Raw genomic sequence first — 17618 nt, forward strand, 5'->3', positions numbered from 1 at the left:
GACATAGTACGCTGCTACCTGGAGAAAGAATGCAAAAGAAGCTTGACTGGAAGAATTAGGCTCAGAGATGGAATGAGAGGATGAGATAAGCACACAAAAGAAAGGGACAAAAAAACTCAATCATCATCATCACCATCATCATCCATCAATCATTATTACCATCATCATCATCATCATCCATCAATCCATCATCATCATCATCATCACCACCATCATCACCCATCAATCATAATCATCACCATCATCATCCATCAATCATCATCACCACCATCATCATCACCCATCAATCATCATCACCCATCAATCATTATCACCACCACCATCATCATCATCCATCAATCATTATCACCACCATCATCATCATCCATCAGTCATTATCATCACCATCATCAACATCCATCTGTCATAATCACCACCATCATCATCATCCATCAATCATTATCACCACCATCATCATCATCCATCAATCATTATCACTACCACCACCATCATCATCATCATCTATCAATCATTATCACCATCATCATCCATCAATCAACATTATCATCATCATCATCATCATCACAATAAAGGCCTCTAACAACCTTCTCCACTCCGGTCTATTGGTAGTTAGTCAGTTGCATTGCCATTAACGATAGTCACAGCTTTTATATCTCCACCTCGTTCTCTGATTACCTCATCCTCTCACTCCATCTCCACGGACACCTTTATTAGTAAAGATCTATACAGCATACCGACTTTTGACCTTACCTGTCCATTCGTTACCTGGCTTTATGGGAGTCGTGACCTACCGCCCTCCCCCCCCCTCTCTCTCTCTCTCTCTCTCTCTCACGCATCTAACATAATTATTCTTTGTGCGTACATCAGGGTAAAGGAAAACGCAGTTACACACTCTCTCTCTCTCTCTCTCCCTCTCCTCCAAAGGCGAGATGGAAATGAAAGATGATGTAAACTGTAAACCAAACGCAGGAATGAAGTGTGAAAAAGAAGATAACTGAAAATGATAGAAAAATGAGCACTATGGTGTGAGAAAATGAGAGAAAGACAGACAGGATACTAAGAGAATGAGACGCCAAAAATATTATGTGAAAGAATCAGCTTAGAAGAATTTACGTTTCAAATTATATTAGAAACAGGGAAGTGAGCAAGGAAGTGAAAAAGTTACTACATGACAGTATTGTGATACCAACTCTGACGTACGGAAGTGAAGCTTGGACGCTGTTGGAAGGACATAAGTCAAGAGTGAGAGCAGTGGAAATGAGTTATTTAAGAGGAGCCTGTGGAGTCACATGGAGAGATAGGCTGACGAATGAGGATATAAAGGAACGTTGTGGTGTTGATGTGGATGTGACAGGGAACGTTATGAGGAACACACTGAGGTGGTTTGGCCATGTGGAGAGGATGGAGGGTGAAAGACTGACGAAGAGAGTGTATGTGAGTGAGGTGGAGGGGGGAAGAGGGAGGGGGAGGCCGAGGATGAGATGGAGGGATGGGGTGGAGAGGTATATGAGAGAGGGGGGTGTGAGTTGGGAGCAGGGCAGTGAAATGGCGGGGGACAGGGCGACTTGGAGGCGATTTGTTTGTGGCCACCCCAAACGGGATTGAGGAGTCTGGCAATAGATAGATAGATAAATTCGCAAAATGGAAAACTGCAAGAGAATGGTAAAAGCAACTTAGGAGAATTATAAAGATAAGTGAAGAATGGGATAGAGGACTGCGTGAGAGAATGAGATAGGAGGAAAATTAGTGACAGAGAAAGAAGTGATATTGAGAGAGACTGGGACAGAGGAGTAGGTGTAAGAGATAACACTAAATTGAGTGACTGAGATAAAAAAATAAGTAACGGAATAAAACAGTGGAAAGTAATATGAATAACACCAACCTACACTGAGGACAATGAAAATCCGAAAAGCAGTGTATGAGCCACTGATAACATGATAACTCCAGGATCACATTATCTACTTTCACTGTGAATCTTAACATTCTTCACAGCACTAATGTGGTACAGTATTAAATCCAACTGAAATGACCTGTGAAAAATATGTATACTATTCCATTCTCGACTAGGCCTGATCTGTCTCCCTCTGTCTACCTATCAGTCTATCTATTTGTCTCTTCGTTCGGGGAAACAACGTCACTGAAGGATGAACAGAAACTGATAGTGGCAAAGTGCAGCTAAAGAGGGGATGTGAAGAAAGTGGACATTTTCTAAAGTTACTGCCTAAAGCTGGAAAAGAAAATGGTTACCCTCTGCACCATAGAAAACTGTCCTTCAGGGGATCCCACGCAATACCACATTCTCTCCTTCCTACACGAAATTATACGTTGCTAACAACACATTTCCTCATCATGCCACCATAATCCCTTCACTAAGCTGTCTCTCAAGTCAATAAAATAGTCTTGAAATAACTAAATAATACAAAACTGACTGGATCAGGATTGAAATAGGTAAATAATCTGTATAATCAATCAGTCAATTATCCTTCAAATTCTCCCTCCCTACCACTCTTCTCCATATTCTCTAGTCACACAACCTCTTTTTCCTGTTTTATCTCACTTTCATTGTCTCGTTTGCATTTTCTTTTCTCCCTACTTCCTCCCTGTCTTCCAACCCAATCCAACCTATCTCATTCCCCCTCTCTAATCAATATTTTTCTCTTCATCCTTGCCTATCCTCGTCCTATTTCTTCCCTTTTCATTCATCTGTCTTTTCATCTCCATATTCTCTTCTACATTATTTACGCCCCCTTCTCTCTCTCTCTGACCTACTGCTAAGGCAAATATATGTTATTAGTCGTCTCAGCCACAACCAACAGTATTTCCTGATATTCTACTTTCCCCCCTCCCCCCCATACACCTATCTCCTCGTTAAGGAACGTAACATGCACCTTCCTATTTTTTTTTTTTTTTTCAACCAAGTCCAAATTTGAAATCCTAAATTATCTAGTTGGCTATGGTTTCAGTTCCCCGTCTGTTTTATACCTGTCAGTCTTCAGGCCCAAATATTAAATCATTTCTAGCCACAGCTCTCTACAATCACTTCCTACAATTCGTAATATTTTGACACTGCTTAATCTTACTGATAGAAATATTTAGTTAATTCGACTTTCCTCTCCCAGTAGTGCGGAAAAAAAAAAAAAAAAAAAAAAAGCGAAAGATAGCGATTACTTCTTCATAGAATGTTGAAAAGGGATTTGTTGTGAAAATTTCTACAACCCCTGGAAATTCTGACTCGCGAATGAATGAATGGTGCAGGAACCGATACATATTACTAGCTCTGTCTTGCCCTGTTTCGCCTACATGCGTACTGAATGGGTTAAGCATCTGTGAGCTACGCGTTTCCAAAATCGGGCTGTTGTGTTTTTCTTTCAGCTGGATAAGATGAGCAACTGTTAACACACACACACACACACACCAATCTCCACCACTGCCGTCCCTTCTATCACCAACACACTCCATTCCTCTCTCTTCCCACCTGGTGTTGAGGCTGGTGTATCGCAGGTTGATGGTCTCCGTGACTTTCTTGAGGCGGCGTGTGTCATCGTGCTGGTATATGGCAATCAGACGCTGGGTCATCTGGTTGAACAGCTCCACCTGGTGCTTGTACTGGTGGATCTCAGCGTGGAAGCCCTGTATTGAAGAGAAGAGACGCAAGATAGAGTGGAAAGTGACAGAGATGAAGAGTAGCAGATGTGGTGATTACAGTACCCCCACGCACCTCTAAAAAGTGACACCCAAACAGGTCACAATTACAACGACCCATGGATAGGTTTATTTCTTTATTTACTTACTTATTTACTTATTTACTTTAACCAATATAGCGATGTAACTGTGACCTACTCCCATGGAAAGAATGACCTAATGCAGAGACACAGATTTCCTACCATGCTGCTTATTTCTTCACTTGATGATTATAAACGAGAACAGAGAGGTTCAGAATTAGTACAGATTTTTCTAGTTGATTATGGGCATGAAGATTAATTAGAACTACATTTCATACATATACAGTATACTTACTACCACTAGACAACGTTTCTCAGCTTTGGGGAGCTCTAGCACTATGGAAGAATGAATGAAAGCTAATGCCCCCCCGTTTAAAAAAATCCCCCTAAAGCTAAAGAAAACGGTCTGATGGTAGCAAGAATAAAATATAAAAGATGACACCATAATGAAGAGGTTTAGGGATCATTACAAGGGCTGACAGATGGTTGGAGAAGTTAATGACGTGAAGAAAATATAAATACGACTATCCCTCCATCCCTAACCACTAACAACCTTTCCCTCCCCAATCCGCCGGTCGAGGATGTATGCAGTACTATCCACTGGTAGCGTCCTCTCTTATCTTGGTATCCATTTAGTCTGGTCATCCATTCACCTCTTCTTTAAATCTTTTTCATCATTACTTCTCAAGCTTGTATCAGTCAGCCTCTTATTTACTAGTGTCTCAAACAACTGTCCTTCAATCCACCTGGTGAACAAGCCTACATCTTTTCTATCCTTAATGACCTAGAGCAGCTTGTACAGCACCCTACCCGTATCCCTGACCGCCTTGGAGAGAGCTCCAACATACTTGACCTCTTCCTCACAACTAATCCTTCAGCTTACTCTGTTAATCTTTTCTCTCCGTTGGGCTCCTCCGATCACAGCCTTATTACCTTAACCTGTCCTATCGCTCCAGTACGGCCTGCGGACCCTCCAGGGAAACGTCGTCTCTGGCATTTTGGAGCTGCGGACTGGGAGGCCCTCAGGCAGTACTTCTTTGATTTTCCCTGGAATGATTATTGCTTCCATGGCCGTGAGCCATCTGAGTGTGCCTTGCGCATTACGGAGGTTATTCTCTCGGGCATGGAAGCATACATTCCTTTCTCATATCCTTTGACTAACGCAAGAAAGCCTTGGTTTAATCACGCTTGTTCTAATGCTGTCCGCAACAAGGAGAAGGCCTACAAAAGGTACCGGAGCCAACCCACCCCTGAATCACATAATCTTTACGTTTCTGCCCGGAATCGTGCTAAGTCTGTTCTTCGCTCTACTAAAAATAATTTCATCCATACTAAATGCTCTCAACTCTCCAACTCGAATTCTTCCCGCTCCTTCTGGCACCTTGCCAAAATCTTTCTAACAACTTTACCTCATCATCCTTCCCTCCTTTTCTACTCTGATGGTTCTGTAGCTATTTCTTCTACTGATAAAGCAGATCTCTTCGCACAGACTTTCTCCTCCAATTCCACCTTAGACGATTCCGGTGCTGTTCCTCCATCACTTCCCCCTCTGACTTCTCATGGCTGACATTAAAATTTCTTCAGTTGATGTATTTTCTGCCATTACTGGCCTCAGTACTAATAAGGCATATGGGCCTGATGGGGTCCCTCCTGTTGTTCTCAAAAACTGTGCTTCTGTGCTTACACCCTGCCTAGGCAAACTATTTCGCCTTTGTCTGTCAACTTGTACCTTTCCTTCTTGCTGGAAGTTTGCTCTCATTCAGCCAGTCCCAAAGAAGGGTGACCACTCCCAACCCTCCAACTATCGTCCAATTGCTTTAACGTCCTGTATTTCAAAAGTTTTCGAGTCAGTTCTTTATAAAAAAATTTAAGGCATCTTTCCTATCACAACCTTCTTTCCGATCGTCAGTATGGGTTCCATCAGGGACGCTCCACTGGCGATCTTCTCACCTACCTTTCAGACTCCTGGTCATCCTCCTTTCGGGACTTTAAGCGAAAGCTTTGCCATTGCACTTGACATCTCAAAGGCTTTCGATCGAGTCTGGAATAAATCTTTAATTTCCAAACTGCCCTCCTACGGTTTCTATCCTTCTATCTGTACCTTCATCGCTAGCTTCCTTTCTGGTCGTTCTATAGCTGCTGTCGTAGACGGCCATCGTTCTTCTCCTAGATCTATCAACAGTGGTGTTCCTCAGGGCTCTGTCCTATCACCAACTCTCTTCCTTTTATTCATCAATGATCTTCTAAGCTGTACATCTAACTCTATCCACTCATACGCTGATGACACCACCCTTCACCTTTCCATTCGGTTCCCGCAACGCCCATCTCAACAGTTACTTCAAGAAACAAGGGATGAGGCTATGGCACACCTAATGTCTGACTTGGCTCATATCTCTGACTGGGGTAAAAATAATATGGTTGTCTTTAATGCTTCTAAGACTCAGTTCTTACACCTATCAACCCGACAAAATCTTCCACAGGTATACCCACTAATGTTTAATAATATTCAGCTTAATCCTGCATCATCCTTGAACATGCTTGGGGTTTCATTTACTCGGGACTTATCTTGGAAAGATCATATTGCATCTCTTGTAAAATCTGCTTCCAAGAGATTGGGTGTGCTAAGCCGACTCTGCTCTTCTCTTTTTCCCCTGCACAATTGTTGACTCTATACAGGGGTTTTATCCGCCCCTGTGTGGAGTACAACTCTCATGTGTGGGGAGGCTCCCCACATACAGCTCTTCTCAATAGGGTGGAGTCAAAGGCTTTTCGTCTCATTAACTCTCCTCCTCTTACTGACTCCCTTCAACCTCTGTCTCTTCGCCGCACTGTTGCATCTTTATCTCTTTTCTATCGCTACTTTAATGGTCACTGCTCCTCTGAACTGTCTGCTTGCATTCCTCCACCTCTACGACGGGCGCGTAGCACCCGTCTGGCAGCAAACTCTCATCCCTTTTCTGTCCAACTCTCTAATGCAAGAGTTAACCGTTACTCCCAGTCTTTCATTCATGCAACAGGTCAGCTCTGGAACTGTCTCCCTCTGTCTGTATTTCCTCCTGCCTATGATCTCCAGTCTTTCAAACGCAGTGTGTCCAGGCATCTCAAAATGATCGGATCTTGAATTTGGCTCTCTATTGTATTTTGTTTTTCTCTTGGAGGGAACTGTTACTGCGGGCTCATGGCCTTTGGTTCCTTCTTCCTCGCATAAAAAAAAAAAAAAAAAAAATCACCTTTCCCCCTAGCCTCTCGTACTAACCTTTCGCTTCCTTTCCATCCTCTCCAACTACTATCATTCATACTCTCATCCACCGTAGCAGCATGAACACTCTCTCCAGCCCCTATCCGTGCATTCCTTCCACTACCTTCTTGGTCCTCAGTGTACCCTCTTTAGTCCCTCCAAGATTTCTTCATTCCCTATGCGTCCAATTCTATCCAGTAACTGTGCACCATAAGTCTATACTCTTCAGCCCTATCAATACATCTGTTCTCTTTATCCTTACCTCCATCTTGTCACACTATCCTAACATCCCCTTCTTTCAGCCATGTTCTCTCTTACTATTACTTTTACCTACTATAATATCTAATATAACGACTAACCTATATTCTATCCTTCAATCCACTCTGGCTAGTGAGATGCGCCAGTCATACTCTTATCGCCATACACACAAAAAGACGTTCATTTCATTCCCTGTTCCTAAATCCCTATCCTGTAACATTCTCCTCCCTCATCTACAGTCTTCAAGTTTACCAATAGTTTCCCATCCCCTATTATTTAATCCCTATCCACTAACTTTCTACTCCATCACATTATTCCCTTCTCCCCTATCCATGCTTCTCAGTCCCCTATCCACCCACCTTCTGCTCCCTGATCTGCTGGTCCAGTATGTCAGCTGTTCTTGCCACCGGTGCCATCCTCTCCAGCCTGACCTCCATCCTGTTAAGCCAGGCCTCCAGCTCCATACGCTTGGCCTCAAACTTGTGGGTGTCGCTGTACATGGCGTCCAGCTGCGTCTTGCGCGCCAGCACCACACTGTTGGTCTCATCCCAGTGCTCACGGAGTTTGGACACTGTAAGAACAGGGGAGGCACTGGTCAATACACACAAAAGAAAAAAAAAATACTGAACAAAAAATAAGTGTTCGCTAAGGACGACACTTACAGTGAGGAAAGGAGGTCTTGTTTAGTGATTATACAAATACACTGAAAATACCAACAAGAACTGAGTAAAAAAAAAAAAAAAAAAAGCAAATAAGTAGTTACAATGCCACACCTCTTGTGACGATCCGGCCATGCCCATGGATTCGATCTCCTGTAGGCGACCGGGGTGTTGTGATCACGTCACCAAGAGGATTTTTTTTTTTTTTTTACATAAAAAGAGAAAACAAAACCCACAGAATATATATATATATATATATATATATATATATATATATATATATATATATATATATATCATAGGAGTGGTTATTTTCCTATACCATAAACATCACCAACAATGACTGACGTGTTTGGAGCGAAAGGTGATACTGTTAATCAGGCGGAATATAAAAATACCAGCAACTATTTATACCTGTATGCTGGGTCGCAGTGTTCGTCAAGTCTGAGACTGTGATTATTTTCTTAAATAAAAAGGTTTCTAAGTCTATGGCAATGCTCCCTTTCTTTTTCTGAGTGCAACTGTAACATTAGAGAAAAGTTGCTGATTATGGAGATTAAAAAATGTCTCAAACTGATGACTCTGAGCTTCAAGTGGCAGCAGGACAATAAGCTAAAAAATGTTGTGAAACATCAATAATCATTTATTGTAAATGAGATATATCACACCGCTATAGATATATATATATATATATATATATATATATATATATATATATATATATATATATATATATATAATAAGCGAGAAACGGAGGAAAAATTTTAAACGTGATGAGTCATGTATAATGCGCCAGGAAAATACGGGTAGGTTGCGGGAATAAAAGGATACAGTTGAAGATAAAACAGGATTTGGTTAACACAGAAATACTAAAAACCTGCAAGAACAGCATTAATGTAGAAAATAATATTCGAACAGAACACACAGAGAGGATGCAACACTCTTCCCGCCACTCACAGCAAACACCATCCCCATCAACACACTGCACTCAAGTTTTATTAGTCCTACCTAAGCGTCTCTTGTTAACACACTACTAAACACTGATGTAAACAGCCTACTATAAACATTAAATTCCGGCTAGTAATGTTAGACACAAATTTCTCGGGCATCTTTCCATGCGTGATGTAACTCATTTTCAATTGTTTACCCTGAGCTAATTTAGGTCCCATTTTCTTCTATCTCAGGTTTTCTCTGGAGCAAAATTGTAAGGGTGTCTGTTCAATACTACGCTAGTCAACCATTCACCTAAGCTATCTACAGCACAGGGCCATCCGGGATTTTGGTGTATGATTTTGATGTGTGTTTGTGTCGGGGAAGGGAGAATGGGTCATTTAGAGTCGGATTCCTATGATTTTGGGAAGCTGCCAGACAACATACCTTAGATAATTTTTGCATGTAGCATGTTATACTTTATGCAAACTGTGTCAAAACGAAAAGATACATAAATAGCACCTAAGAAAATATTGAGGTTTAGTATGCATAATAATCGTGACGACAGGTAAACAAAAATTGTTTATCAGATTGCGTGTAACTTTTCAGAATGTGTAGTTGAAAAAACTAATGGTAGATTCACTATCAAGATTTGAGAAAACTTCTACCGACAAAAGCGTGAAACTGTTGACTCTTAGTTAAAGTAATTCCTTTTTCCTTTTAAGCTCTTATATTTACCTTCTCTTCCCTTTATCAAAGCTCGAAGATGGGAGGATCATGGTGAAATGTGATAATGGTAGTCACCTATTTAGAAATGTGAATAAAAATCTACAATATTTTTTTTTTTTTCTTACCAGGACTAAGGTAAATTCTCTATAAAAATGCCTTCCTTCATTTCTTGCCCTCACTCCCTCCGCCTTCCTTCACCTTCCCTCTTTTTTTGTTTCTTTCCTTTCTATAATCCTCTATTTTTTCCCCTTTCCCTAACTTCTGTTCATTTTCCTCTCCTTCCTATCCTTTGATTCCTCCCACGATCTTCTGCTATCCTTCTTCCGGTTTCCCTTCTCTTCCCCTCCCTTCATCCTCGTTCTACTCTCTCTCTCTCTCTCTCTCTCTCTCTCTCTCTCTCAAATGGCCTTCTTATAATCCCTTTTTTTCTTCCCATTTGTCTCTGCTCTTCTCCTCTCTCCCTGTCTTCTTCCTCCATTTCTCTTCCTCCTTTTTCTTTTTTCCTCTTTTTCCCTTCCTCATACATTGCACCAGTCTTACCCATACTGCTTCTTTTCAATCCTTTCCCCATCCCCTCCTCCTTCCTTCATTCTTCCAATCCTTCCTTTTCTACTGACATTCCTTCCATTCTCCATCCCTTTCTTCCTTTCCTTTCTTCCTTATCTTTTGTTTTTTTCTTCTGTCCTTCCTTCCTATCCTCTTTCCTAATTTTCATATATCTCTTGCTTCTTATATCTTTTTTTTTTGTCCCCTCTCCTTCATTCTTTCTTTCTCTCCTTATTTTTCATTTATTCCTTCCCCTTTCTCATACTTCTGCTTAACATCACATACCTTCATCCTTCCATCAATTCACTCATTCCTCCTTCTTCCCTAGCCTCCTTCCATCCTCCTTCTCCCTCTCCTTCAATTAATTTAAAGATTTTTTGATGGTTTTTCTTTAATAAATTCTGCATCCCTCCCTCCTTTCTTTCCTTCCTTACATCCATCTTTTCCTTTCCTTCAGTCCTTCCTTCCTTCAATATATCCTTTTCTTGATTCATTCCTTCACCCTTCCTTCTTTCAGTCTTTCCATCCAGCCTTTCCTTCATTCATCTCGCCTTTTCTCATCCTTCAGTCCTTCCTTCTAACCTTTCCTCCACTCCTTCTTTCGCTGTCCTTCCTTCCATCCTCTTTCACTCACTCCTTCCTCCAGTCCTTCTTTCCATCAATCTGTCCACTATTTTTTTTCATTCATTCATTCATTCATTTCATCCATCCATTCCATCAGTCACTCCTCCCACCTCCTTCAATCCTACTCATCCTCTCTCTCTCTCTCTCTCTCTCTCTCTCAATTCCTCTGCCTCACTTCATTCATTCAATCCACGTTTTCTTTCTTGCATCCTTCCCCTCCTTCCTTCTTTCCTCCATCTCGTCCTTTCATGCTTTCATCGATTCATCCCTCCCTTCCTTCCAACCTTCTTTCCTTCATTCATTCCACCCACGTCTTCTGTCCTCCCTCCCTCCCTCGCTTCATCCTTCCCTCCCTCCCTCACTTCTTTCCTCCCTCCCTCCCTCACTTCTCTCCCTCCCTCTCGTTATAGGTCAAAGCACTTAATTATTCCCAGCTCCCCTTTCAATCACTAGGCCTACTTGTAAAGCCTAGCCACCATCCCAGCTCCTAGCCACCCACCTCCTCCATCCCATCCCCTAGGTACTATCCATCCACCCCTTCAGCACGAGGACGTCACTTGTCTAGCCACTTCAGGACGATTTTTCTCAGCTAAGTGGATGGGTTAGATTGAGTTAGCAGCAAGAACTAGAAATTAGGAGTCATCGTAGTGAAAATATTAGTACAATTATTATCTATTTATTTTTTGTACGTTTTTCTGCCTATTCTCTCGACTAACCCATCTATCCTTCTCATCCAGCTCCCATCCTCTCTCTCTCCCTCTCTCTCTCTATCCACTTAATCCCATACTTTCCAAACACTGAACATACCCATCTATACATCCTTGTGTGTGTGTGTGTGTGTGTGTGTGTGTGTGTGTGTGTGTGTGTGTGTGTGTGTGTAACTGGCTTTCTTTATCCTTTAACATCGACTTCATTCAATTATTCTGTTTCCCTCACCATTCGTTATCGCCTTTATTTCCTCTTCTTTGTCGCCCTTATCGCATTTTCCTCCATTTTCTAATATTCTTTCCCCTAACCCAATAATCTCTTCATCCACTCAAGGTCTCTCTCTCTCTCTCTCTCTCTCTCTCACACACACACACACACACACTCTTCCTTCTTTCTTCCCTCCCCTTTATTTTTGTCAATTCCTGTTTCCTCTTCCCTCTCCTTCACTCCTTGTCTCCTATGCTCACCCCTTCCAGCTTCTTACATCCTTCCTTCCCTCCTACGTCTTCCTTCAGCATCCATAGCTATTTTCCTTCACTCCTTCCCTCCACCCTATCTTCATTCCTTCATCCTTCGCTCACATTTTTCAGTTTTCCTTTAACACATTCATTTTTTCTTTCGTTTTTCGCTCCAACCTTCATCTCTCTTTTCCTTCCTTTCCTTCATTTCCCTTCTCTTTATGCTTCCTTCACCTCCCCTGCCCCCCTCTTCCTCCTTTTCCTCTTTCTTCCTCTGTTTCCTCCTACTCTTCCTTCTCTCCTTCAACATCTCGTTCCTTCACTAAATATCTCCCTCCTTCTCCACATCCCTCCTTCCTTCCCTTCCCTCTTCCTTTCTATATACCGTTTTCCTTCCACCTCTAATTGCCTACCTGCCTCTCTATCTCTTTCCTTCCCTATAAGACTATCTCTCTCCTTCCCTATGCATCCCTCACTTCCTCCCTATCTCCCCCCTCTCTCTCTCCCTTCCAACATGCCTCCCTCAGTTCCAATGTCACTCCTTCCCTACATTCCTCCCTCCTTACCCAAGCCCCCTCTTTCCTATATCTCTCCCTCCTCATCTTCTTCCTTTCCTTTCTATCCTCCCTCATTCCCTCCCTATCTCCCTTCTCCTCAGTATGCCTCCCTCAATCCCAGGATCTCTCCTTCTCTACATGGCCTTTTCCCTCACCATCTCCCTCCTTCTCTTCCCCATCTCTCTCTCTCTCTCTCTCTCTCTCTCTCTCTCTCTCTCTCTCTCTCTCTCTCTCTCTCTCTCTCCATATGGCCACTTCATTGGACACTGTAAAATTGAGTCAGCCTCCCTACCCCTCCCTTATTTATTGACAATTAGGGAGGGAGGGAGGGAGGGAACAGAGAAGGAGGGAGGGAGGGAAGGGGAGAAAGAAGAGAGAGAGAGAGAGAGAGAGAGAGAGAGAGAGAGAGAGAGAGAGAAGGGGGGGGCGGTTAACGATGAAAGTTGGAGGTGAGAGGAAGAAATACGGAAGAAAGAGACAGCGAAGAGAGGAGGAAAGAGGGAGGGACAACGAAAGGTAAGAGGGAAGTGAGAGTGAGGAAGAGGAACGGGGAAAGGGTGGGGCGCCAAGGGGTGAGGGAGAGATAAGAAAAAGGAAAGAGAGAAGAAAAAGGAGGGAGAAAAGGAAGGAAGAGGACAGAGAGAAGAAGAGGGAGGGAGAAAAGGAAGAAAGAGGGAGGGAAAGAAGGAAGGAAAGGATAATGGTAGTCAGGAAAGGTGTAAGGAGGGATGGAAGGACACAGGGAAAAAAAGAGGGAAAAAGGAAAAAAGGAAAGGAAGAAGACTGAAAAAATAAGGATATGACTCATTTTACGAGGAAACACAATAAGGGGAGAGAAATGAAGGACGAGAGAGAGAGAGAGAGAGAGAGAGAGAGAGGAAAGTTCAGATTGAGCCATGGAAAGATATTAAAACTAGCTCACACAACACGCTCACTCCCACACTTGGAAAATTTCTTAACACAGATTATATATTTCACACACACACACACACACACACACACATACACACACACACACTACAAACGTAACCAAATCATCTCACAAAAACCATACGTATTTCTGAATCAAAATAAATCCTATAACTTTACTACAACATAACTAAAAAAAAAATAAAAATAAAAATAACAAGAAAGTACATGAGCAGAAAACAGAAATTAATCCTTAAAAATAAAAGAGAATCAGTCAAATTAAATAAAAATAAAAATACATACCCTTTACTATAAAAACAAATTCTTCTACTTTCACTACTTCTCTAGCGCTAAAACCAGCTACTTTCCACGGTGCGCTTTCTACCCCAATCATCTACCCGTATCTACTTTCCCCAATTCACACTCTTCCACTCATCTACTTTCTCCAATTCATCTATTTCATCTACTCTTCATCTACCAAAATCCACTGGTCTACTGTGTGTGAGGGAAGATTACCACCACCACCACCACCACCGCCGCCGCCACCACAATTCTACGTGCTCCTTGGTGGATGCGATCTAGGTCACTAATGCATCCTTCACCCCTGCCAGTGCTCTGTGGTGGATGTGATCAAAGACTCAAACACATCCGTCACTCTCCACTACCTTCACGCCTTTTTCCTTCATTCCTACTACCGCCAAACGATTATAGTCGACTTGGGAGAGACTTTTCAAACTTGAGGAATTAATTACGGTCATCATTAACCTCCTCACAAGCAGAAGAGTCTCCCGAGCTGAATAAAATCGTCTGGTCGAAGTTAGAAAAAGTAATCGTATCAAAGTGGCTGTCAGTGCCTTTTGGTGGATGTGATCTAACCTGTTAAGCAGTGCGTTTTGGTGGATGATATCTAATGCATTCTCAACCCTTTCAGTACTCAGAGGATTTCACTTATCACATAAAATCGTCTGGCGGAAACATGTACAGGTATACAAATGCAAAATTAACGCAAATCGACCATACTCCCCGTTTCACTTTAATGACGATTTTTACTGACTTGTTCTGATTCCAGCCGGACGATTTTATCACTGCCAAGCACAACCCGTAAAACTTCAGCTGACACTACATGGCCACAGTTTTCCGACTGAACACTATAATTCCTAACCCTATGTGAGTCAGTGTACCGACTGTTTATGTTGACTGTATGTTTTCTGAAGAACTTAAATATTTAAAGTCTTGGGTTTAATGTTCTGTGACTTCTTCTAAGGTATGTGATATATAATTAAATAAACACGTGTACATTATGAAAATTTTGCAATACCAAAATCATATATATATATATATATATATATATATATATATATATATATATATATATATATATATATATATATATATATATACATGTGTGTACACTGTATTTGGGCCTGTATGTCAGTGAGAGAAGAAATGTACACCCAGTTAGTCACACCAAGAACACAACACCCAAAAACCACACCTGTTACAAGCACCTGTCTAGCCCAACAGGTGTGCACGAGCTAATTAAGAAGGCGCAGGTGTCAAGCGGGCATATCCAGGTGGAGGCGCAAGGGAAGGAGGCATCACAACTAGTCATTTTTTGCACCTTTCACTTTCCATTTTTTGTTACCTTTAAAGCACGTCCGCAGGTGGTCAAAAAGACGTGAGTGTGTTGGGAATTTGTACACTGCGGCGTCGCCCTCTGTGGCTGTAAGGTCAAGTCAGGTCAGGACAACAATTTACTGACCCAAGATTCTACCAATACCTACATCTTGCTCAACCAGCACATCCAGCTGACTTAAACCTAAGCTATTTATAATTATCCAGCTTCCAATTATCCACAAACTTATCATTCAACATTTATGAACAACTTTCTCCACTACCTGAGCTGAACAAGAGTAGTAACGTTAATACATCTATCTATCTATCTATCTATCTATCTCCTGATTTAGCAATCAACCTTTCAAGAAATAAATACCTTCTACTTATCTTACATAATATTATGGTAAAATAGCTTACACATAACTCAAGTGCTATTAATTTTTTCAGTCAATTGTGTATCCTGCAAATATCTGTAATTTCACTAGTTTTTGATAAGAGGCACAAAAAAACCTTCCACAGATATTTACAATCTTATCAATCATCTATTACATCACGATCGAATAATCTATCTTTTTAGTAATACCGCAATTTCAATAACTCTGAGTATTTTCAAGTGTTCTCTACTCTGGCCTGATGTTCTTATTCAACCTTCTGATCGAACTTCACATCTCAACATACTTCCGCTAACACAGGATACAGTCAACCACCTTCAACCACATCAACATCTTCAATCTTCCCAGCACAAAAAATTCAATCAGTATCTAATGCCAGTTTTCTTTAGTACTAATCCCTTCAGTCCAAAAACATATATATTTTTTTATCTTATTCGTGCTACCCATGAATGCTTTTTACACAGTTTATGAGAGACTTCTTGTTGAAATGGGGTTTAATGAAGTCTGTTTCCAAGCCTCTCACTGCAGTCTTTTTACTCTAACTTGACCCATATTTTTGTCTTTTTGTAGCTTATTTCACGTAGACCAGTGGTATAAAAAGACAATATTACGGCTCTAACACTCAGTCCATAGCACTTCTTGCTGACTAGCATCACAGCCTAGTGTTTACTGTTACAAGTGAGCATTCAACATGGAGAGATGGCAATTATGGGCCAGGTTAGAGTAAAAGGGGTACAGTAATCCTCTCTTCAAAGTTAGAGAAAATAGTCTGGTGGTAGAAAGAATACAATGAAAAACAGGAAGAATATAATAAAACGCACGTCATTAGATTAACAGGAATAACCCAAAATGTCAGCCAACGCCACACCACACAGCATTACGCACCACACCCAAACCTTCCCATCGTGTAAAGGTTAATTTCTGTGACTTTTCAGCACTTCTTCCACTAATATCAATAACCTTTGCACAGCCACCAATTTCCCTAACGACGAGAACTCCAACACCCGAGGCCCTTGTGTTGGAAAACTTTATTGATCAACCGCAAGATTTTTGGGTTTCGAGTTGCAATACCGCCATTTGGGTTTCGAGATGCAGTATCGTGGTTAACTCAAGGGCTGTCAATTACTATAGTCTAAATTCCCTATGTTCTGAGACCCAGATACATAAAAATATCGTATGAGTGGATGGTGACTTCAAGATGCCAGAGTACCAGAATGAGATCCTTGAAGTATGAGCGACGAATCTGTCTAAGGTGAGATTTGAGATAAATGACTTTAAGTTGGTGCTTGTCATTATTATTATTATTATTACTTAACGTATCTCACCGTCCACCCACAGAACTTCATATATCTGGCCTCAGCAGATATCAATGTTTATGTATCTCAGCAAGTAAGTATAAAAGAATGTTGTAATTCATTTGTAAAGATAATTATATGCACATTTACCACAAGCTTTTCATGAACCCTTTTCAAAAGGAAGGAAGTTCGTGTACAAAAATATGCAAACATCAATCGATTAACTTAAAACCCATAACCTTCTTTTAGGATTAGTCGCCCTTCTGATTCCTCGGGTCCCTGTTTCACCACAATCTTCCATCTTTCCAGCCACTACCTTCAGTTCTTTATTACCATCTGTATCACCTCATCTATCAGTCCATCTGCCAACACTCATAAAAATCTATATCTATATCTATCTGCCTACTCACCTATCTATTAATTTTACTATCTACAGCGAGACGTCTTAATACAACAAATAAAAAAAAATAAAATACAAGATCCTAATTTACCCAAACACTTCAATTAAGTCTGAATGAACAAATTGGGGAGGAGAGGAGAAATACCTGAACGAAAACCTGAGAACACATGAACACTGGCTCTACTGGCCTTAATTAGTTTTCTGTTTACTTCGTCCTAGTTGCATTTTATTTCAAGATTTTTGCTACGGAATTTGAGAGTGGAATGTGTTTGAATTCGATAGAGTATATGGAAAGGTATACAGCAGCGTGTGAGGGGTTAATGAGCAGGTGTATACAGGTGTGTAGTGGTAGCGACAGGTGTGACGCGGAGAGGTGAGTCGATATTAGCCGGTGTGGAGAATGAAACAGGTGTGTGTGTGTGTGTGTGTGTGTGTGAGAGAGAGAGAGAGAGAGAGAGAGAGAGAGAGAGAGAGAGAGAGAGAGAGAGAGAGAGAGAGAGAGAGAGAGAGAGAGAGAGAGAGTTAAACAGCTGATATGGGCAGCTGCGTGTAAAAAAAAAATGTGATGAATATACT

General features: G+C 41.3%; 1 protein-coding gene across 1 annotated transcript in view; it reads right to left on the reverse strand.

Annotated features, from left to right (window-relative positions):
* LOC145401959 (dystrophin, isoforms A/C/F/G/H-like) overlaps window positions 1–17618 on the reverse strand; it is an 817498-nt gene that overhangs the window by 469095 nt on the left and 330785 nt on the right. The window contains exons 5-7 of the mRNA XM_080274064.1: window positions 14984–15061; window positions 7578–7789; window positions 3476–3630 (exon numbers count right to left, since the gene is read on the reverse strand). Of these exons, the coding sequence (XP_080130190.1) occupies window positions 3476–3630; window positions 7578–7789; window positions 14984–15061 (445 nt within the window). The remainder of the gene's footprint in view (window positions 1–3475; window positions 3631–7577; window positions 7790–14983; window positions 15062–17618) is intronic.

The sequence above is a fragment of the Coenobita brevimanus genome, chromosome 57, assembly GCF_032717465.1.
Source record: "Coenobita brevimanus isolate Jiangsu-jjx chromosome 57, ASM3271746v2, whole genome shotgun sequence".
In the NCBI taxonomy this organism is placed as follows: domain Eukaryota; kingdom Metazoa; phylum Arthropoda; class Malacostraca; order Decapoda; family Coenobitidae; genus Coenobita; species Coenobita brevimanus.